This window comes from Chelonia mydas, chromosome 13 (assembly GCF_015237465.2).
Source record: "Chelonia mydas isolate rCheMyd1 chromosome 13, rCheMyd1.pri.v2, whole genome shotgun sequence".
Lineage (NCBI taxonomy): Eukaryota > Metazoa > Chordata > Testudines > Cheloniidae > Chelonia > Chelonia mydas.
Window position 1 is genome coordinate 4,851,029 of NC_051253.2, and position 20,124 is coordinate 4,871,152.

The following is a 20,124-nucleotide window of genomic DNA, read 5'->3' on the forward strand; positions in this document are numbered from 1 at the left end:
TGAAAGGGAAAGGTCTGCCTTGCCATGGTCTGGGGTCTTTGACCACAGTTAGGCCTACTGCAAAAATTCTCAGCCCTGAAAGGTGGTTCTCGGGGAGCAAGGATGGAGCCAACGCCTTGTTTTTAAAGCAGAACTTGCAAGTGTTTCCTCTTGCTTTTGTTTCAGGATCTTCAGATCTCTGGCAGCTTGGCCTAGGCATGGCTGTCTTCAGCAGTAGTAGTTCCATAGTGTTTTGGAAGCCTTACCTGGCCTGTGCATGCTTGGTGAAACCGGCACCGAGGACTTCAAGTTGAGATTGGCTTTCAGGAGCCTTTCTGGAGGTGGTTGTGGTGTTTGAAACATTTAGGAAGGGAGATGGTTATTTATTACCTGTAGTGTGGTAGCCCTGTCCTGGACTCAGGGTCTCTGCAATGTACATACCTGGAACAAGGTCCCTGCCCCAAAGAGTTCACAATCAAGGTTTGAAATTTCAGTTGAAACCCAGAAGGGACTTGCCCTGGTTGCTCCATATACAGGTCAAGAAGCACCTTCTTCAACCAGGTACTTCTGGGGCACACTGAAAATCTGACCCTCCACCCACTGGGACTTGATTCCCAGCAGTTTGCACTGTAAAACAGAGCAATCTGACCTGACCCTCCACTCCCAGGCCCAGACTTGCTTCTCCATCTCCTCTCTAGACAAGTTACAATCTCCTGCCATGATCCTACCCCCCTGTCGAAGCTTTAAGAGGCTGATTCACCTCCCCCCCGCCCCCTTTTCCCTTCCTCCAGCTCTGGGAGGGCAGGTGCCGGTCTCCCGCTGGGATAACTCGGTCAGGCAGGATCTGGGGATGGGGAGGGTGGGACTAAAGCCGCCAGTGCTTTATCCCCTCCCACTCCTCCTCCTAGATCCTGGAGCCAAGTTCAAATGCTGGGACCCAGCTGGAGCAGGGGAGGGAGCGGCCGGGGCTCGGAGGGGAGGCAGGGGCACAGGTTGAGACGGGCCCCCCGCGCCGGGCATCCTGGAGCTTGGAGGGGCGGGAAGGGACCATGCAGCTGGGCGCCTCGCCTCCCTCCCCGGGCATTTGCAGAGGTGGGGATCGGCACCGCGAGCGATAAATGGTGAGTGTCCCCGTCGGGGGGGAGAGGAAGGGGGGCGACTTCATCCCAGCCCGCGGCAGCTGATACCTGGGAGTTTGCTGGGGGGAGGGGGCTGAGAGGGTCGTTTGGGACCATGTGGGGGTCCCCCCCGCCCCCGCATGGGAGTAGCACCGATTCCAGCTAGATCCAGGAGAAGGAACTGGAAATTCCCACTCAGCACCGGCCCCCGGGGACGGTTCCTGTCCAAGTGAGAAACCCCGCGTCCCGCGGGCCAGACTTTCCTGTAAATGTTCCCTCTTTTCAGCAGCGGCTGCTTGTTTCTGGAAAGGGCAGGATCCCCCCTCCCCGCAGTCCTGGTGCTGGCTCCTGGCTGGAGCCGGCTGGCTCGGAGAGCGTGGGCGGGCGTAGACACTGCGGGGAGCCCTGGGTTGAAACCGATTTCCTTCGGGCTTCTCTGCGAGGTTTCAGGCAGAGCCAACCAGACCCCTTCTGCCCTCCAAGCTACCCAGAGCTACAGGGCCCACACCCCCGGGCAGACTTATCAGGGCGCTGCAAGTCAGGACACTGCGGGGGGCAAAGTGATTTCTGCCGGAGCAGGTTCTGTGCCGCTGAGGTTAGGGCATGAGCCACCAGGAACTGCTGTCCATACTGGTGATTTCCCTTATCTGTCAGTGTTTGCTAGAGGATTAAAGCCGGGAAAGAAGAAACTAGCCCCTTCAGGAGTATGCAGAGCACAATTTAACAGGCTGAATTTTTCTACCTAGCTGCCTGTGACCTTCACAGACCTGTTCTTAACCTTACAGATAACCCCTGGTCCTTCCATGGAACCAGGTGACTTCTAAACCCAGAATGAACTTTTCCTGGATGCTACTGACAAACATTAAGTGAGGCCGATTTTGAAATGTTGCCGGGGGTGTGTGTGTAAGGGGGGCCAGGGACAAAGCCTTCACACGGTCATGGAGAGAGAATTAGTAATCCCCAGGCATGTGAATTAACTGTAACAACTTTTCCCACCTCTGAAGAGTGCCAGTTACTAAGAGAAAACAGTTCTCATGATTTGTTCATTAGAGTCTTCCTTCCACAAGGGCGTATCTCTTACGGGCGCCCCTCCACCAGGCTGGTCACATGAGTTGTGAGAATCGCGGGTCATGGCCTTTGAGAGTGTAGCCAGCCTGTCTTTGTAATGGCAGACTGTGTTTCTTCACATATTAAGTACTGAAAATGTAGTACCCGTCCCAGCTGCTTGGAAATGGTGCAAGTGTTGCTCTGTTCCGGAATTTGATATTTATGGAAAGAGTCCTTTACTTAATAGTTCAAGTGAAGTGGCATGGCCTTCTTTCCTCTGCGGGGAAGCCTTCCAGACTAGCAACCCTTAGACTTTGGCCGGTGTCTGTGTGGAAAGGGATAGTCCGTTTGCAGCGAAGCTGGTATTTTGATGAATGGCTTTGAGCATTATTTATATCTTCTGTGCTGTTTTGAAGTTTGCTCTGGAGTGATATCTCCCTTCTCTTGGGGAAATGTACAGAGAAAACAAAGCTATGGAACTGGCGTATCTGAGAAGATTCTGCCACACCCAAACAGCAATTCCACTCCCTGCGCTGGGGCAGAAGGAAGTAAACCTAGACCATCCCTTGACATGTCTGAGGATCACGGATTTTTCAAAGACAGGACAAGCATTAAGATAAAATTTATTTACTCCATCCACTCAACAGTCTCAGATATCAAAGCTTTGGCTTCAGGGCTGTGTCACAGCTGGTTTCAGCACTGCGTGGAAAGCATGAAGCCTGAAGGTTTGACTAGGGATCCGTGCTGCACCAATGAAAGCAGAGAGCTGCATAGGCTATTTCCCCCCTCATTTAGCCATCAAGAGCGTCTGTTTCATTCCTGTGGGAGACCACTGAGCACCTGGATTAAAGGACCCTTTTGAAAAACTGGAGCAGACGCAGAACTACCTAGTGCAGAACAATCGCACAAGAGACCACGTCTCACCGGATTTTATTGCTCCTGTATTTTATATTCAGCACCTTTTTAAAATGTGACAAAATAGGCTTCCCACACAGCAGCCATTCTTCTGCCTATTCAGGCCTCCTCTGTTCCTATGCATCATTGTGACAGCTGCCCCCAGTTTTGTTTGAACACATAAAAACACCTCTCCAAGGATGGAGATGCTCTTGCCATTAATTCTAAATGAAGTCTTTGGATCTGACCCTGAAATGCCCTACGACCATCTTACTTAAGAATGCATCACTCCCATGCTGCCAGAGCTGCAAGCTGGGGTGAAACGGAAGCTTCTTTGCTCTAAAGGGAGAAGGAAGTGCTGGTAGCAGGTCCTCCAGGATGGCCTCTCAGCTTTGGAGTTTCCTCTCCCCTGGTCTGATAAAGCCCAAATCTGCTGGGAATGCTGCACAACCTGGTTAGCTGACCCAGGGACATGTATTCCCCGAGGATACCTTATTTATACTGCAGTCCAATGCACCCTTAATGCTTTCCACTTCTTATATAGGAGCTCCCCATATGCACTTCTGGAGTCTGAGTCCATGCGGACCCCTCCCTGTCCTGCTTTTAAACCACACAAGAGAAACCAGCTTCCTTTCAGCCTCTGTGGCAAAGGGAAGGCAGGTGGGGCACTAGTGTACAATGCGGAAGCTGAGTTGTTCTTTCCCATCTAGATTCTCCCCAGGACTCTCCTTTGTGCTGTCCTGCTGCTACTGCTCGTATCGGTGCTGAGCAAGGGCAAGGCAAAGTGCAGCGTTGTGGAAATCCTGCGGCAGTACCAAGCCGTGATCTTTGATGAGCTCCAGAACCTGGTGAGCGGACGGTCCCCGGCAGGTGGGCGGGTATAAAAATGTAGCTATCTGGCCATGCGGCACGGGTTGTCTTAGGCTGCCTCGGTCCTTTGGAGCAGGGACTGTGGCTTCACTGATGTGGGCACAGCGCCCAGCAGAATCGGGCCTCCACCCTACCTGGGCCTTGAGGCATTGCTGGAATATAACAGCGTTCCCTGAGAATGGGAAGCGCGCGCCCAGAGCGCCACTGGAATGCAGCTGCCAAGGCAACAGCAAGCTCCCCGCCCCCATGAAAAGTGCCAGGAGATTTCTGTAAGGAGCACTCTCCCCACTCTCAAGCCAGCCGTAGAGCTTCATGGGGTGCTGTGCTCAGTTCAGTGGATCTCTTCTCCCCAGCGCATAAAGCCTGCGCTATGCACAGAGCGCGGGACAGTAACTTCAGGGGAGCCATGGGGAAAGGCCCAAAGCTGAGCAGCTTGTAATCCTTGTATTTTACACAGAAAAACTTGACGGGATCTGCTGGAACCCCAAGGAGGGGGAGAGCTGGCCTAGCCTGCCTCTCTAACAAGGTAAATGCTGGCTTCTAGACAAATGCTTTCTCTGCAATATACTTTGGTGGGGGTGGGGGTGTGGGGGTGTACACCAGCATCCTGTACTAGATGAAATCAGGACTGCTCAACTGTGTGTCATCAGCCCTGTACTGCTAGCTAACAGCCAGTACTTCCACATACACAGACAGGGCTCATTGAGCTAAAGGGAACAGGGTGATCTGGGTTCTCTTCCTGTTTTCACACAGGTTTTGCCATTGAACGGGTGTGTGTTTGTGTGTGAGAAAGAGCATGGAGGCTGAGATGTGAGTCTGTACAATACTGGGTCACACATCAGGCCATCCTGCAGTGCATGCAGGCAGGCCGTTTGTCTGGTTTTAAGCTGCAGAGTCCTCTTCTTGGGTGGTTTGTTCCCTGTCCAGGACTGAGACAAAACCAGATGTGGTTTTGTCACGTATTGGACAGGGCTGACATTTTGGAGAGTGCACCGCTCCACCCGCCCTTGCTGTGAACTTGCATACCCGGTGTATGCGAGGTCACGTGGCAAGGCTGGAACGGCACGCTCTTCAAAATGGCGTCATCTGTGCAACGTGACCTCATGCACGCCATGTGTGCAAGGTCACCCCAGCAGGAATGGAGCGGCGCGCTCTTCAAAATGGCGCCCGCAGAGCGATTTCCTGCGCCCCACGTGCGCAAGGTCGCACCGATGGGGTGGGCCCACGCCATTCCCAGAAGTACCGGAAAGCCAGGTGTTGTGGGAATGCGTGAGTGGCCACCCAGTGACTAATCCTCATGCCAGGGCCACTCAGCATTTCGTGGCAGCAGGGACACGGCCAAATCATTCTTATCGCACTCAGCAGAGGGCCGTGACTGACGCTTGCTCTCTAGCCAGTTCGACACACTCCCCTCGCTAGACAAAGCCCAGCCACGAGTGTCTGAGACTCACAGAAGTTCCCGTCTCACTTTGACCCTGGTGTGACAAGTCCGCAGCCAGTGTTGTCACTGGGCTGTACACCAGGGCCCCTCAGAGCTCCGTGGCTACCGAACTCCAAACCCCTGGGACTCCGAACCGCCACTAACTATTGGAGCAGTTACGAGTCCACCCAGGAGGAGGCAGTAGAGCATAGACACACTAACCAGTTCATTGTGATAGGTGCCCCTTTCACTAGGGTGCCCAGACAGCAAGTGTGAAAAATCGGGATCGGGGGGGAGGGTAATAGGCGCCTATATAAGACAAAGCCCCAAACAGAGGGACTGTCCCTATAAAATCGGTACATCTCGTCACCCCACCTTTCGCACCGTTTGCTGCTGACACTTGAGGATTTTGCTGTTTGCTGTGTTCTGAGTTCCTGTCCCCCAGCTTTTGTGTAGCTAATAACCGAGGGCTTTTTCTTTTGTATTCAAACAAGGGGAAGTGTGTGTGTGTGTGGGGGGGGGGGGGATCATCAAAAAAGGGAAATGGATGTGCCCATGACCTACCCTTTGAGGGAAAGGCTGCGGGTCCCTTTAGCGGCTGGGGTGGCTCCCGCTGGGCAGCAGCAATGCTAACGTGGGGGTGCAGGTGGATGGGTGGCAGGTAACACTGGTGCCTCTTCCCCGGTGACACTGCCTCATGCCTCGTTCCCCAAGCGGTCAGCAGAACGGCTTCCCTAAGCTGTGTCCTAGTGGGCATTACGGCACAGAGTGGGGGAAGGGAATATTTGGGGGGGGGGCAGGGGTGGCCAACGACTATATTTTAGGGCACTCTTTACTCCAGTGATCTAAGACTCTGGGACCCCGAGCTTGTATTAAGCTAGCACTGGCTCCTCTACTCATCCTAGTGTGTTCTGCTTGAGTTGCCTCTGCTCATCTGGATTTTGCATCCGCCTTTGTTCAGGAGCAGAAAATCCTGCTGTCTATCTCCACCATGAGCATGTCTCTCAGGGACATGGTAAGAGGCCCACGGAGGAATCCTGAAGTGGTGGCTGTGATGCAGGTGGTCAGCAACACGGAGTCTGTGACCAAACAGAACTGCAAGAAAATCTACAAGGTTGGGGCTTGCTTTTCTCTTCTGCCATGCAGCTGGGACAGTGCAAAAAACAGCAGCCATGGGTGGGGGGTACAGGGCAGGGGGCAAATCCTTTCCCACAGTCCTGATTGTCCAAGATCTGGGCCATCATTTGAGTCTGGGGTGCAGCTGTCCGGCACCTCTTCCCAACTGAAATTTGAGCTCAGTGAGTCTGATTAGCTCCCAAGCTTTTCACCTGGCATCCCAGACCAAAGGAGTACTCCCAGTGGAGGTTTAGCCCTTGGGGCCCCTGGGCTCTGACCTGCTCAGAAAATAAATGCAAGGAAAAAGAAAGTGATCTTCCTCCAGAGTCTGTGCCATTCCCAGCAGCTGGTCCATGGAGCGGATCTCCCAGAAGGCTGATCCCTATAGAGGAAGCTGCCCCCTTGCACCAGACTGCACCATGCACATTCCAACAAGACTCCAGCATAGAAGTGTAACACCAACAGAGCCCGGTAGTTGGCAGGCAGGATCGAACCTGGGACCTCTGGAGCTTAGTGCATGAACCTCTAGTGCATGAGCTAAAAGCCCTTAGCTAAGGCTGTAGCACTGACTCCTTAATCTCTCTCTCTAAGTGGTGTCGGTGCCACTCGATGGGATAACACCACACCCAGGGGGTGTGTGGGTTACAGAAAGACAGCTGCAGAAAGCAGCAGCCTTTCCAGGGCTCTCCAGCCCTTTCAAAAATGCCATTCGTGAAGACGTTTAAGTGTTGTGGCCATCTTGGTCCCTGGATGCTAGAGAGACAAGGTGGGCGAGGTGATATCTTTTGTGGGACCAGCATCTGGTGGTGAAAGAGACAAGTTTTTGAGCTCTTCTTCAGGTCTGTGCATGCAAGCTCGAAAGCTTGTCTCTTTCACCACCAGACGTTGGTCCAATCAAAGATATTACCTCACCCACTTTGTCTTTGTTGAGCCTCACATGCAGGCCTGGGGCAAGATCCAGCGTCTGCCCTGAAATGATGCCTTCGAACTGTCACTGAGCTGTTCTGCTGTGTCTGAAATGAATTCCCTTAGCCTTCTCCTGCGGGAGAATCTTAGGGAAACCCCAAGCTGATAGCCACCCTCTCCCTATCTGGCACTTGTGCAGGGTTCATTAACAGATACTCCTCACCTGGGAGAGTCGCGGGGGAAAGCCCAAGCTGAGGGGATCCATTCGTGTTTGATGCCCTTGTGCAAGAGTCTGCCGATGAACTCAGGTTACCTGGCACAATCTCAGGGAATCCCTGGCTCCGCCCCTCCTCCATTCAATTTGTCAGAGAAATTAATTTATTTAGTGTCGTCTCACTGGGGAATGTGGCTGACTGGTCTGAATAGTCTATCAGAGCACCTATGAATGGAGACTGATACCTGGGGGAGGGAACCATTTCAAGTCGTCTGGGGAACCGATCTTGTATCTTCTCCACTTGCCAGGTGACTTTCCTCCATAGTAGATGTGTGTGGTCTGCATTAATTAGCCAATATCCAATGCTGGGATTATTTATGAGGATTTTAGGCTGTTGTTGAAATATATATAGAGAGAAACACCTCCATGCCCCATCCCCATCATTGGAAGTTTTACCTTGGAAAGTTCCACCAGGTTGGAACGCACCCACCCTCTCTGGAGAGTGATGCTTGATGGTACAACCCCACACCTCACAGGTGGCTTCTCTCCTGTACTGCCCGATGTGCATGTGCCCATTGGGATGAGCGTCCAGGTATCCAGCAGAGTGCACGCAACCCACTGGGAAGTGTGTGTGATACAGGTCCCACCGTAACCTGTGGGTTACATGCATGCTTGGGGACCCTCATTTTCCAGTGCTATCCCCCTCCCTGGGGTACGAACAGCCCTGAACTGGTCTCTGTCCTGTTTGGTGTTTGTATCTAGGCCATGGTTTTCATTGCCGTGACTGTTTTCTTTCTTTGCATGCTAACAGAAGAGTCTGTCAACAGCTACAGAGAAACCGCGACACAGAGGCCAGGGCAACAGGAGAAAGCAGCTGAAGGAGATAGCGCGAACGGTGGAAAACTTGGTCACCTGCTGGGAGAAGCTGTTCTCTCTGCACTCAAAGGACTGGGACACATAGGGTCAGTAGGAAGCCATGTATGGTGCTCTCCCCATGGGTGCTGAGCACCTGGGGTTGTACCACCACCTCCATACTAGCCAGTAAGCAACACTGATTTCATGGAAACTCCTTGCCTTCTGATTTCTTGGTTCTGCTGTTGGGTGAAGCAGGCAGTGCTGGGGCTTGCTTTCCATTGCATCCCATCCATCTCTGTGGGAATTGGAGAGGGACTTCTCTTGTGTTCGTGGCCCGCTCTACTACTCTTCCAGGTAGCAAATACTAAGGGTCAGATACAGTCCTGAAATCAACTGAGTGGCCTCGACAGAATTTGCTCCTTTGTTCTGAATAACACTTTGTGGGACATTTCCACAGTGGAGGTCTCGGCTCCGACGGGTCTGTACGTTAGGAATTTGGAAGGACAGGGCAGTGAAAGAAGAGGGTAATAGGGTAAGAAGAGGCTCCTGGATCATGAAAATGCTTCTTGTCTGCTAGGAAATCTCTAGCACTGTGTAACGCTGACAGACCCTGATTGGTGGGATTGAAGCTGGCACCCCTCTGGAGCTTAGTCCATGAGCCTCTACTGCATGAGCTAAAAGCCCCCTGGCTATTAGCTAAGGCTGTGGAGCAGACTCATTTTATCTCTTTCTTTAAGTGGTCTTGGTACCACTAGATGGGACAGAACACCACACCCAGGAGGTGTGTGGGTTACAACTGCACCACCTGATCGTGTCTGCTGCTTTCCCAGGACTGTTCATTGACATGCAATATTGGCTTCCTATCCCAGCAGGTGCTGGAAAGAAAGCCATCTAGCTCCCGAAGGGCCAGTGCTTCAGGAAAGGCTGGGCATGGTAGCCATAGTGGCAAGTAGTCTAGGAAATCTTAGATCCCCTGATATTCCATGGGTTTGAACTAGCTCTCTCTCCCTCGTTCTTTCAACCTGAGCTCAACAGGCTGGTCGGAGAATGAAATGGACTTTCTACAGCTGCTACCATCTCCTGGAAAAACCAGGAAGAATAGGCAATTGAGAACCACTTGTATCTCCTCTCGGGGCCGGGTTTCTCTTCCCGTCATTCTTTGTGATGGACACTTGCAAGAGGGCAAGGGAAAGCCAAAGGGCTGTCGGAGGTGGGGTTGGTGACTCAGTAAGTGTGCTCTTCCCTCCGGGTCAGGGCTGAACGGATGTTGCCTCGTGGTGCTAAGGGGAAGGCTGTGCTGCCGAGATGTAAAACCAGCCTTTAGTTGCTCATCATTTATGTTGTTGTAACTACTGTCCTCTTCCTGCCAGCAAAACAAATCCCCTGCTTCTAGAGGAGAGGCACCAGACCTCACCCTTTCATCCATTATAGAAAACCAGTTGTTGCTGGTAGGGCTCCAGCCCTGGAGGCAATGCTGCTCCCATTTGCTTCACCAGAGGGCACGACTTGCTGTGGATTCATGCTGAGCCATGCAGTAGGACATTCAGGGACACCCTAGCCAGTGGCTGCTGAGAGCAGTCTTATATCTATATGAGGTGGCATTGGGACTTGGCTCCTGCTTGCAATGCTAGAGGGCGGCGGTTCAAATCCCCCTGTGGCCGTGGCAGGTGGAGTGAAAAGTGTTTGATCACAGTAGTTCCTTTTGGCCTTGGAATCTATGAATCTCCTTCTCTCTGCTCTTCATGGGACAATGCCATTGTTGTACTCTGCATCCTTACTGGTGGCAACCAAGCCCCTACATATACAGGTGGCTGTTGGCCAAGATATCTACTTGGTTAGAAACGCAACACCAAGGGCCAAATTCTTTGCTGGAGTTAGGGAGTGCCACTCCATTGCTGTCAGTGGCGAGTCTGAGTTCAGGAGGAGCTGCTCTGAGATTCACTGAGCACCTGCAGCTCTTCGAGAAGCACTCAGCCAGCCTCGTGCGGACAAGTGACCGTCACAGACGGTGAGTAGAGATCGTAAAGAAACATCCTTTTACTTACTGGCTGCCTGACATTTCAACATGAGCCTGCCCGAAGGAGCAGCGTTGGAAAGGAACGCGTTTTCCATGCACCAAAACAAAAACCTCTGCAAAAATCCTTCAAATCCATGAAATGCATAAATCCCCAGTGTATCCAATGTTGAAATGCCATAATGGTGATAATTAAAAAAAAACCCAGGTGGTGGGGGATTGGATAGTTTGTTTCATGAATAACAAATTTTCTCTTACCAACACATTCTGCCTTCTTTCAGTTCTTCGGTGTGAATGCCCCATTGTTTGCAGCTTCTCAGAAGCTTGAAAATAAAACTTCTTCCCTTACCGATTCTGGATATTTTATCTAGAAAACACAGATTTCCCCCCTCTCTTCTAGAGTTTGTACAGCTGGAGTGGAAGTCCGGGCCTCTGTGCCTTGGCTGCTGGTTTCAGCCATGCCAGTTGAATTAAAGCTAGTGCAGATCTGGCCTACCCGAGCTGCGGTCACGTCTTACTACCATCCTTTCCCTTCCTCGCTGCAAAAATACAGTCAATGGCTCTTCAGTCTGGGGACCAGATTTTATCACGAAACTAGAATCCCCCCTGCTGGCTGACGGAGGTGGTGCAGACTCATCGGAGCACCCTGTGCAACTCCCAGGTGTTCTGTGGCGCTGTCTTGCAGGTACGGTCCCTCTGCTGCAACCGTAACCCTTTGCAACCACCTGTCTGGGTACATCTTTGGCTCTGCTTCACCCACAGGCCTAAGGGAGTTTACCCTCGCAACACCCCTGGGAGCAGAGAAGTGCTATTATCCCTGGAGTGCAGATGGGGGACTGAGACCAGCTTATGTTTACGCTGCAAAAAACACCCAACAAAAGCCTGCCGCCGCAGGTTTCGCAGCCCGAGCCTGCAGACGCAGGCTGACGCTAAGGCACTAAATGGAGCCGTGCAGGCGTTCCCGCTTGGGTGGGGCTCGGGCTCTGAAAGCCCCCCACTCCCCAGGTTTCAGAGCCCCAGTGGGAACATCTACGCCGCTATGCTGAGCACCATACTGTGAGCCCCAGCCTGCGGGCTTAGAGACTAGCTGATGCAGGGTGTTTTTTGCAGGGTAGACGTCCCCTAAGTGACGTGCCCAAGGTCGCTCGCAGAGTTGGTAGCAGACCCAGGAAGGAGAGGCCAGATCTCCTGACTCCCGGTGCTTGTTTGAACTCCTGGATGATGAGGGAGAGGTGAGCGAGACAGCATTCAGAGAAGTGGCATGTGCTATCTGTGCGCCCCCCAGGCCTATGAGCCCCCCACTCCAGAGCCACCATGGCTACAGGAGAGCAAGCCGCATCCCACACCTCTCACAGCTCCCGCACCTGTCCCTGCTGACACAACCTCAACTGCTGCTGACGCTGGAGTTCCTAGAGTAACTGTGGCAGTCTGGCCTAGTGGTTAGAACAGAGGGCTGGGAGGCATCATTCTGCTGGGTTCTGTTCCTGACTCTGCATCTGGCTGGCCTTGGGCGAGTCACCCAGCCTATTAATCTCAGTTTCTCTTGCTGTAAAGCAGGTATGATACTAATCGCAGGACTTGTCATACAAACTTGGACCAGGGGACAATCTAGGCTGGTATCCTGTCTCTGACTCTGGCCAGAACCAGATGCTTCCGAGCAAGGTGCAAAGAACACTGCAGCTTGCAGGAATGGGAAAACCTGCCCATGGAGCAAGTTTCCTCCTGACCTCAGTTAGTTAGAGGCTGGCTCATGCACTAAAGTATGAAGGTTTAGATCCCTTTCAAAACCCTGGGTGGCTTTTAGTCCTACTGTCCTTTCCCTATCAATGCCCAGTCCTGATCTGAACCCTGCTATCATCTGACCTCAGTGCTATCTTGTGGCAGGGGGGTCCGGTTATACACAGGGTGAAAAAAATCCCTTGATCAGTTTTAAGTGAACCTCTCCCCAACTGCCTTCGAGGGCACTGCACACATGCAAATGATTCTGCTGGTTTTCTTCTAGCAAGGATGGCTTGTACCCTGAGCCAGCCTGTTAGGAACCGGACAGGGTGAATAAACAGGGAGCCCCATGTGTCGTTCCTGGGGAGGTGGCAGGTCAGAGAAGCGGCACCTAGGGCTGGATGGTCCATTGCCAGCTTGCAGCCGCCCATCTGTTTGGAACAGAGCCAGCCTCCCTTGTTCCGGGACGCCACGCTGCCCGAGTGAGGGAGGCAGGCTCAGGCAAGGGCTGTGACTATTCTCTCGACACCGGAGTGACAGCCGCGAGCAGCCAAGGGCCCCCGCGGTGGGAACGCCTGGCTTGGGGCTGCTCATCACTGATGCAGTAAAACCCCCTTCCTCACCGGCCCCTGTGTAAACCCGCCCGGAGCGGGGCGGCTGGCGCTGCTGCTAGAGGGTTAATGGGCATGGCAGGCTTGGCCTCTGCCCTCTCCTGCCCCCAGCCTCCACCAATGCACCCGGGGGATGTGTGATAAAAGGATGGCAGTGGCTCCAGCCAGCCCCTCTGGGCCCGATCCTGAGGGCCCCGCGGTCAGTGCACCGAGCGGCTTCAGCAGGGAGCTGGTGAACGGGGCAGGCTGGAGAGGAGCTCAGTTCACAGCCATTTCCATCAGCCCCTGCCCCGTCCCTTTACCCTCACATGTTCCTTGGCTTTCCCACCCCCCGCTCTGTCTCTGCACTCCTGCCCCCTGCTCGCTGTGCGGTGCCCTGGCAGCCCCACGTCCCTCCCCGTCCTGACGCCGCAGGCTGCCTCAGTGGCTAAGGTTAGTACCCAAAAAAACTCTTGGGGGGGCTCCTCCTTAGGACCCCTCCTGTCCAAGAGACAGCGATCTCCCTTGTAGAGCAATGCACTTTCCCTGCCCCCGCCAAGGGGGGAGAGCATGGGCTAGTGGTTAAAGCAGAGGACCGGGTGGGAAGGCATCTCCCCACAACTCTGCCGCTGGCCCTCTTTGTAACCCTGGGCAAATTCCTGCCTCACGCCCTGCCTGGGTTTTCCGAGCTGTGAAATGGGGCTAATCTCTCTTTATTTAATACTCAGGGTCAGGGAGTGCCCAGAGGCCCTGCTCAGGATCCCAAGTGTGCTGGGTGCCGTACAAGCCCAGAAAGACCTGGCCCATGCCCCAGAGAGCTTCCCCTTCCTGCTGGGCTGAGCCAAACTGACTGTTTGCAAAGTGGTCGCAGCCCCTCTGCGAAAGGACTGCTCCTCCCAAGACCCGAGTCCAGGTCCCAGCACCGGGGGCCAAACGCTGCCCCCAGCTGAACCTGGTCAGCGCCACTGAGGCTGGTGAGCTAGCATGGGGGCAGGACAGGGCAGAACTGGCTTCTCTTAATCCAGCTCGTCACTCTCCTTCCCAGGCCCGCTCGCCGCTGGGGGCTTTGTGCAGCCGTTGCACTGGGGCCAGGCCTGCGCGTGGAGCAAGGCGGGAGATTGGCATCCAGAGCCACGGCCTGTCTGGCTCTGCGTCGGCCGGGGGACGGCCGTGGTCCATCCGCAGCCTCTGCAGGACGCCCGCCCATCAAAAGAGCGCTAGGGCTTGAGAACCAAGCCCGGCCAAGGCCCTTGGACAATCTCAGCCTGAGAGCCAACGTAAGACAACACGGGGTGGAGCACAGAACCTGGCCCTGGTCTCCTGGCGTTTGCACAACGCTAGATGGCAGGAGAGGGCTGTGCAAGGCTGTGCTAGAGAAAGACTGTGCAGCCAAGCGGCCAGGACCTTGGGGTTTGAGCCACGTTAACTATGCCACGCAGCGTGGCTGGCGGCCACTGTGTGGGGCTGCCCAAAGAATTGCTGGAGGGTGGAACTCAGATTCCCGGGGAGGATCCCAGCCTGCCACCCCCAGCCTCCTTATGGTTGGGGGAAATCGTCTGCTCGCTCGCTCAGAGTGAAGTCAGTGCGATTTCACCAGAGATGGGGATGGAGGGTCCTCGTGGGCCTGTCGTGCCCTTGCTGCTGGGGGCTCGGTCCCCAGCAAGACCTAGCGCTTCCTTGTTTTGTTGGCTACAGGCTGCCACGCCGTTGTAACCGGAGAGGAAGTGTCCCTGCATCAATCGGAGGGGCATTGCCAAGGGGAGCCTTCCGAAAGCCTGAGCCCAGCTCCAGAAAGGCTTAAAAATCATGAGCTCTAAAAAAACGGGGCCTCCTTTTGCTTTGCCTTCTGGTTCCTCAGCCTTTAGGACTCCCTTGGCTCATGTTTGTAGGCAATGGCTAGAAACTGGAAAAAAAAAAAGTGAGAGAGAGCTGAGCGTTGCCCACAATCACCTGCCTCCAGGAGCTGGGGCTTTAAGGAAAATCAGAAGACCAGGCCCCTTCCCCACCCTGGCCCAGTGTCATTAGCAGGAAGTGCTGCGGCAGAGTTGGAGGAAAGAGATCTTTACGGGCAGAGAGGCCATTGTTGGCCAGCAGCAGCCTGGCGAAGGGTTTGCCGTCCTGAGTGCCAGGTGTCTCACCAAACTCGCTCCCTCTTGACACCTGACCCTCTGTCTCCAGCCCCGCCCCTGTACTATGCCCCTTCTGCCTGCGCTTCCCCTGTCCCAGTCTATAGTGGCTGGGTCCGTCTCCTTTCCTCACAGTCTGGGGTTCCCTCCTGGTGGCAGCTGCAGCCTATACAAGGATGTCAGACTCACATGGGCCCTGGAGCTGGGGTGGAGTTTATGCCCAGGGGTGTGTGAATCCTATACAGGGAGCCCGTAACTCCCAGAGCCCCCTCCTGTCCATGCCCCAGGCAGGCCTGGCAAGTCAGCGGGGAGCAGCGTTTACCCCGTCTGCCCAGCAAAGTCGGCTGGGAGGTGGCCAGGGTGGGCAGAGTTTGCTGCTTGGCTCCCGAGAGCCAGTAGCTGGTGCAGAGAACAAACACGGGCTTGTTTTGCTGATCCACATTCTATCAGCTCTGCAGGGGGCTTTGCATTGAAAACATTGTTTGGGTTTGGGCTTTTTTTCCTAAACAAAAGGTCAGATACAAAGAGCGTTTTAATTGTTAAATGGAGAGGGGAGAGGGGGAGAGAGACCAGCTATCCCGCCCCCTAGCAACCATCCCCCTGAGAGTCCTAAAATAGCAAAGATTTTGCCAATTTACATCCAGGTTTTATAACAATATCGGGGCAGGGGTTCCTCAATTGCCCCCAGGCTCAGCCATCAGCCTTTCCAATGCACCAGGGGAAGCATAATTCATGCAGGTCCCGCGGAGCGAACATTTTCCCTGTTTGTTCCCAGCAGCGGCAGGCTGAGGGTGGGATGGCGGGTGCTGCTTAGTGTGCCCCGGGCGTCCCGCTGGTGCCACGCGCTGTCCCCTTCTCTGGTGCAGAGCCTGCGGAAAAGCCAAGGGGTTGCATAGCAGCCCAGTGACTGGCTCAAGGCTGCCCTGAGGGAGCTATTTTAGGCAAGGTGCTTCGCAGCGTTAGCCGGTGCTGCCCCGTGCATTGCTGCAGCTAGCTGCGTTTGCAGGCAGGGCCACGACTGAGACGCTGCTGGGGCTGGTGGGACCGGCTGGCCCTTGGGTTGAGTGTCTGTCGTTTGGGCTGTGGGGGCAGATCAGTCGCCGAGGGCCTGGCAGAGGGGCGTGTTTGCTTGGGGTTGTACGTACGGGGGACAGCAGCATGTTCCCATCACACAAATCCCCCCAGTCTCTGAAAGGCATTCGGGCTCTGGACCATAGCTCTCCACCTTCTACGGGGATCCAGACGTGGCCGGGGGCCTCCGTCTGCCAGCTCCCAGCGTAACGGGCCTGGTGGCTCCATACGACAGGACGGGCTGTGACTTGCGTTGTCTGAACCACTCGCTCGGTTCTTCACCGGAGCCATGGAGCCAAGTCCCCCCCGAACTGGCAGCATGGTCCCAGAGAAAGCAGGGCAAAGCCTGGGCAGATTGTGCCGTTCTCTTGGCCCACGGCGCATAACGTGGAGCGGCCGTGAAACTCCCAGGCTGCTGCTTGTCCTGGAAACTGCAGCCAAGGCCTTGCATTGCCTAGACGGGCCTGAACTCGGATCCAGGCACTCCGGCGTGTGGGTGCCGCTTGGATCCACGTCCGGACGTCATGGCTCAGGCCCTGCCTCAGAGACCTAGGATAGCCGCAGAACGGGGTGGGAGCAGCAGCAGCCAGAGCTGGCAGGCAGCTTATGCTGACAGCAAAAGGCTGAGTTATCAAGGGGAAACGTGACAGAGGCCAGGGCAGTTACACGGACGTGGGAAGCGAGATGTGGAACGCACTGGCCCCGGGGACAGGGGAGGAGGTGTCCTTCCAGCGGCTGCCCGAGACCATGGCACCACCAGTGACGAGGGCTTTACAGTGATTGCAAGAAAGAACAGCTAATAAACACCAAGCCCCTGCCCCTCTCCTGTCCGTTCCTCTCGCTGCTCCATGTGACTGCAGCTCCGCCATCCCCTGCCGGCTGGGAGCAGGGTGCGTGGGGCTTGGTGGAGACTGAAGCAAGCCCGGGGGGGGGCGGTCAGAACCAGCACCGGGCAGGCAGAACGTTATGGACCATCAGGGAGGGATGAGTGAATGGAAAGGAAGGAAAATGCGAAAGGGAGGGAGGGGAAAAGGGAGGTTGGAGCGATGGTGGAATTGCAGCAAAACAGCCGGAAAAAGGAAACGGGCCTGAAAAGTAAAATAAAAATAGAAGGGAGGCAAGGCCAAGTGCGGGAGTGAGCACATTTCCTTGAGGGCGCACGCTCCCTGCCCGGCGGCTGGGGCTCCTGGCAAGTGGCCCCGATCCCAGCCCCCTGGATGGCTCCTTGTAGCCCGTCGCCGCTCCCCCTGACAGTGCCAGGCGGTTGGCTGGCACCCAGCAGGGTGCCCAGCTCTGGGGCATTGGCGCTTTGTAGGATTGCGCAGTCTCTGCCTGCTGGCTGCTGAATTTGAAAAGCAAATGTGTGTGTGGGGGGGGGTATGTGTCTGGGTTTGCCCTGAGTGTGCTTTTCTATATGTCTGTGTGCAGGCAGGCGTGAGCAGCAGTGCCTGTTTGGGTCCATGCCCATGCCCGGGCCACCGTGTCTTTTATATTCGATGCATGTGGAAGAGCACATGTGTGCGGCCATCACGTGTCTGTGTGAGCGTGATGGGATGCGTGTGTGCTGCAGAGGTCCATTTAACGGCCGTCACAGATATGCTACACGCACTCGATAACATCCGAATCCGAACTTCCTTCGCTGGGGCTCTTGTTGTGTAATTATCACTCATTAGGCCGTCCTTCAGCTGCGCCGGGGAAGCAGCAACAGTGGGGTGGGACCAGTGTGGGGTAGCTACTCCCTGCGGATGCTCCAGAGGATTTAGCCCAGAGCCTGTCTCCTAACTGGGGTAGTGCAGGGAGTGGTTGGGTAGGTCGTGGCATCAGCCTGGGAAGTCACAGCTCCCAAGGGGATTGGAAACCGATTTCAAGGGGGCCGCCCCCTCCCTCTGCCCTTTCCATGTTGCTAAATACAGGCCTGGCTAGATTGCGTGGGAGCTCTGGGGTGAGATGCCCCAGTATGGAGAAGTCCAGTGATCTGTTCCTTCTGGAGAGCCCTGGGACGCTAGCCCAGCCCCTTTGATGGATGAACTGCCAAAGGGTTAGAGCCAAGATGCTATTGGCTATTTTGCTATTCCCCAAAACTCTTAGACTGGGATCAGGCCTGGAAGAGCACAAACCTGGCCATCCTGTTATGGACCCATTCCTGGAGACTCAAAAACACCACGAGAACATCCCAGGGCAGCTCATGGGCTCCTGGAGCTGGAGAGCATGAGGATGTTGGAGCTGGGGAGGGAGAGGGACAGCTGCAGTTAAGACAACTGTTTCTAATGGCCAAAGACGTGCGGTTTGGGTCTGGGTTCTGATGGCGTCCAGACCAGCTGATCCTGTATCTGCCCATGTCCGGTGACACGCTAGGGACCCCTCGGATTGGCGCTGCAGCATTTCCTCCTCCAAGGATGCGATTTAATAACATCTTTCACATTTCTACAGTGCTGTTCACCCCAAGGGCTTCACAATTGCCAGGGACTCTGCCCCACCAAAATGCAGCTGCCTCTGGGGTGAAGGTTTGGCTGAGTGCAAACGCCCTTGGAGGCGCATTTACTTATGGGGCAGACTCTTGGTTTCAAAGGTCTCACTCAAAAGACCTTCCGGGAGTAAACCACAACAATGCTCCTTTTGTCGGCCTCCAAAGGAAGGCTGGTTGACTTGACCCTGGCACTCGTACCTGCAGTTCCAGAGCACCTGTGGGAGTTCCAGACCTGGAAGGTGGGCTCCTGCACCCCCCTCCTCCCCTACCCCAGACCAGCTTGAGCGAGGGACACTGAGGGAGAAGGGAATTGGCCTGGCATGTTAAGTCTGTGTATGACAATGGGAACAGTGTGTTGTTCTCTCCCTGTCTCTGCACAGCGTCATAAAGCTGTTGAAAGCCCAGATTTACAGTGTGATAAACGCTAGGGGCTCTGGTTAATATTTTACGGCTCGATCCTTTGGAGAGCAGTTGTTTTTGGAGAGCCCTGCGACGCGCCCATCTGCAGGCCCTCCCTGGCTCCGACTGGAGGAGAGGAATTCCTCTGCGGGCAGGAGCCCCCAGGTGTGGAAAACAATGGGAAGACACGCAGACTGTCCCCATCCAATGCAGCTGTGGAAATCCACGATGCGAGGGGCCAGGTCACAAACCCTGGAGGACATTTGTCCATCCCCACAATCCCCGCCCCGCCGAGATGTGCTCTTCACAGCTCCGTGCAGGACTAGAGTAGCAGGGATCCCGTAGGCCTGCATGGCGGTGCCTCGCCCGTCAGGGCGTCTGGCTGTCTCTGGTGCGGGCTGCAGCTCGGGTGGGAGGTGCCTGAGCGGAGCTGCCTGGAGACACTCATGCTGTCTGTTAGCTCCATGCCAGGCTTTAGGCAGCGCTCTGAGCCCATGAGCAAGGAACACACTGAAAACCTCAGGCTAACTAATAATAAAGAGGCTCTCTGGGTGGGGGAGAACCTCCCCCTTTCTCTGGTCCTGCTGCTGGGTTTCCAGGCTCCTGCATGACAACAAATATTCCTGCCATCTGCCAAGCAGATTGAGTGCCACAAAGCGTGGGGGCCTCCCCGGCGTGCCTGCTCTGGGACTCCATTAGCAGGATGTCCTCAGCGGGGGATGCTCCTTTCAAGGGACCAGCCCTTCCCAACCACACCAGAGAGGGGATTCCAGCCTGAGCAGCTGCTACAGAAATCAAGTGATGCCAATATCTCTGCAGTTCCAACCCCCATCTCTCCAGCCCCACCGAATTCTCCGTGGGCTGGTCCCAGGACACCTGCTCACCTGGAGGCAGGCACCAGACCGGGAGAGGAGCCTGTGGGTACATGATTTGCTGGATAACAATTTCTCCAACACCTGAGCTCCTGTCACTCTCTGGGTGGCTGGGTCTCCAGAGCTGCACAGCGTTCCTGAATGACGGATGAAAATGGGTGTCGTAAATAGAGCTGAGCTGACAGTTAAAAGAACAACAACCAAATAGTTCCGGGGGAATCGAAAATAAAGGGTTTCAAAATTTTTGGTCCCTGAAAAAGTTGGGGAGGGAAAAATCACCGCAGGCTGAACAGAGCGTTTCATTTAGATCCTGAAGGTTTTTTTACATTTTTAATTAAAAAAAAATAAAACGAACAGACGTTCCAAACCCAAAGGGCGTTTCGAATAGAAGAATTGAAGCATTTTTGTTTTGAAACGATCGAAACGAAACCTTCTGATTTTTTTTCC

General features: G+C 54.7%; 1 protein-coding gene across 1 annotated transcript; it reads left to right on the forward strand.

Moving 5' to 3' along the window:
* Nucleotides 1-890: 890 nt before the first annotated feature.
* C13H20orf204 (chromosome 13 C20orf204 homolog) lies at nt 891-10,781 on the forward strand. Its single transcript, XM_027824946.3, has 5 exons — nt 891-1,100; nt 3,749-3,886; nt 4,366-4,434; nt 6,290-6,442; nt 8,376-10,781. Exons 1-5 carry the CDS (start codon nt 1,098-1,100, stop codon nt 8,523-8,525), a joined length of 513 nt encoding a protein of 170 aa, XP_027680747.1. The 5' UTR covers nt 891-1,097; the 3' UTR covers nt 8,526-10,781.
* Nucleotides 10,782-20,124: the final 9,343 nt, after the last annotated feature.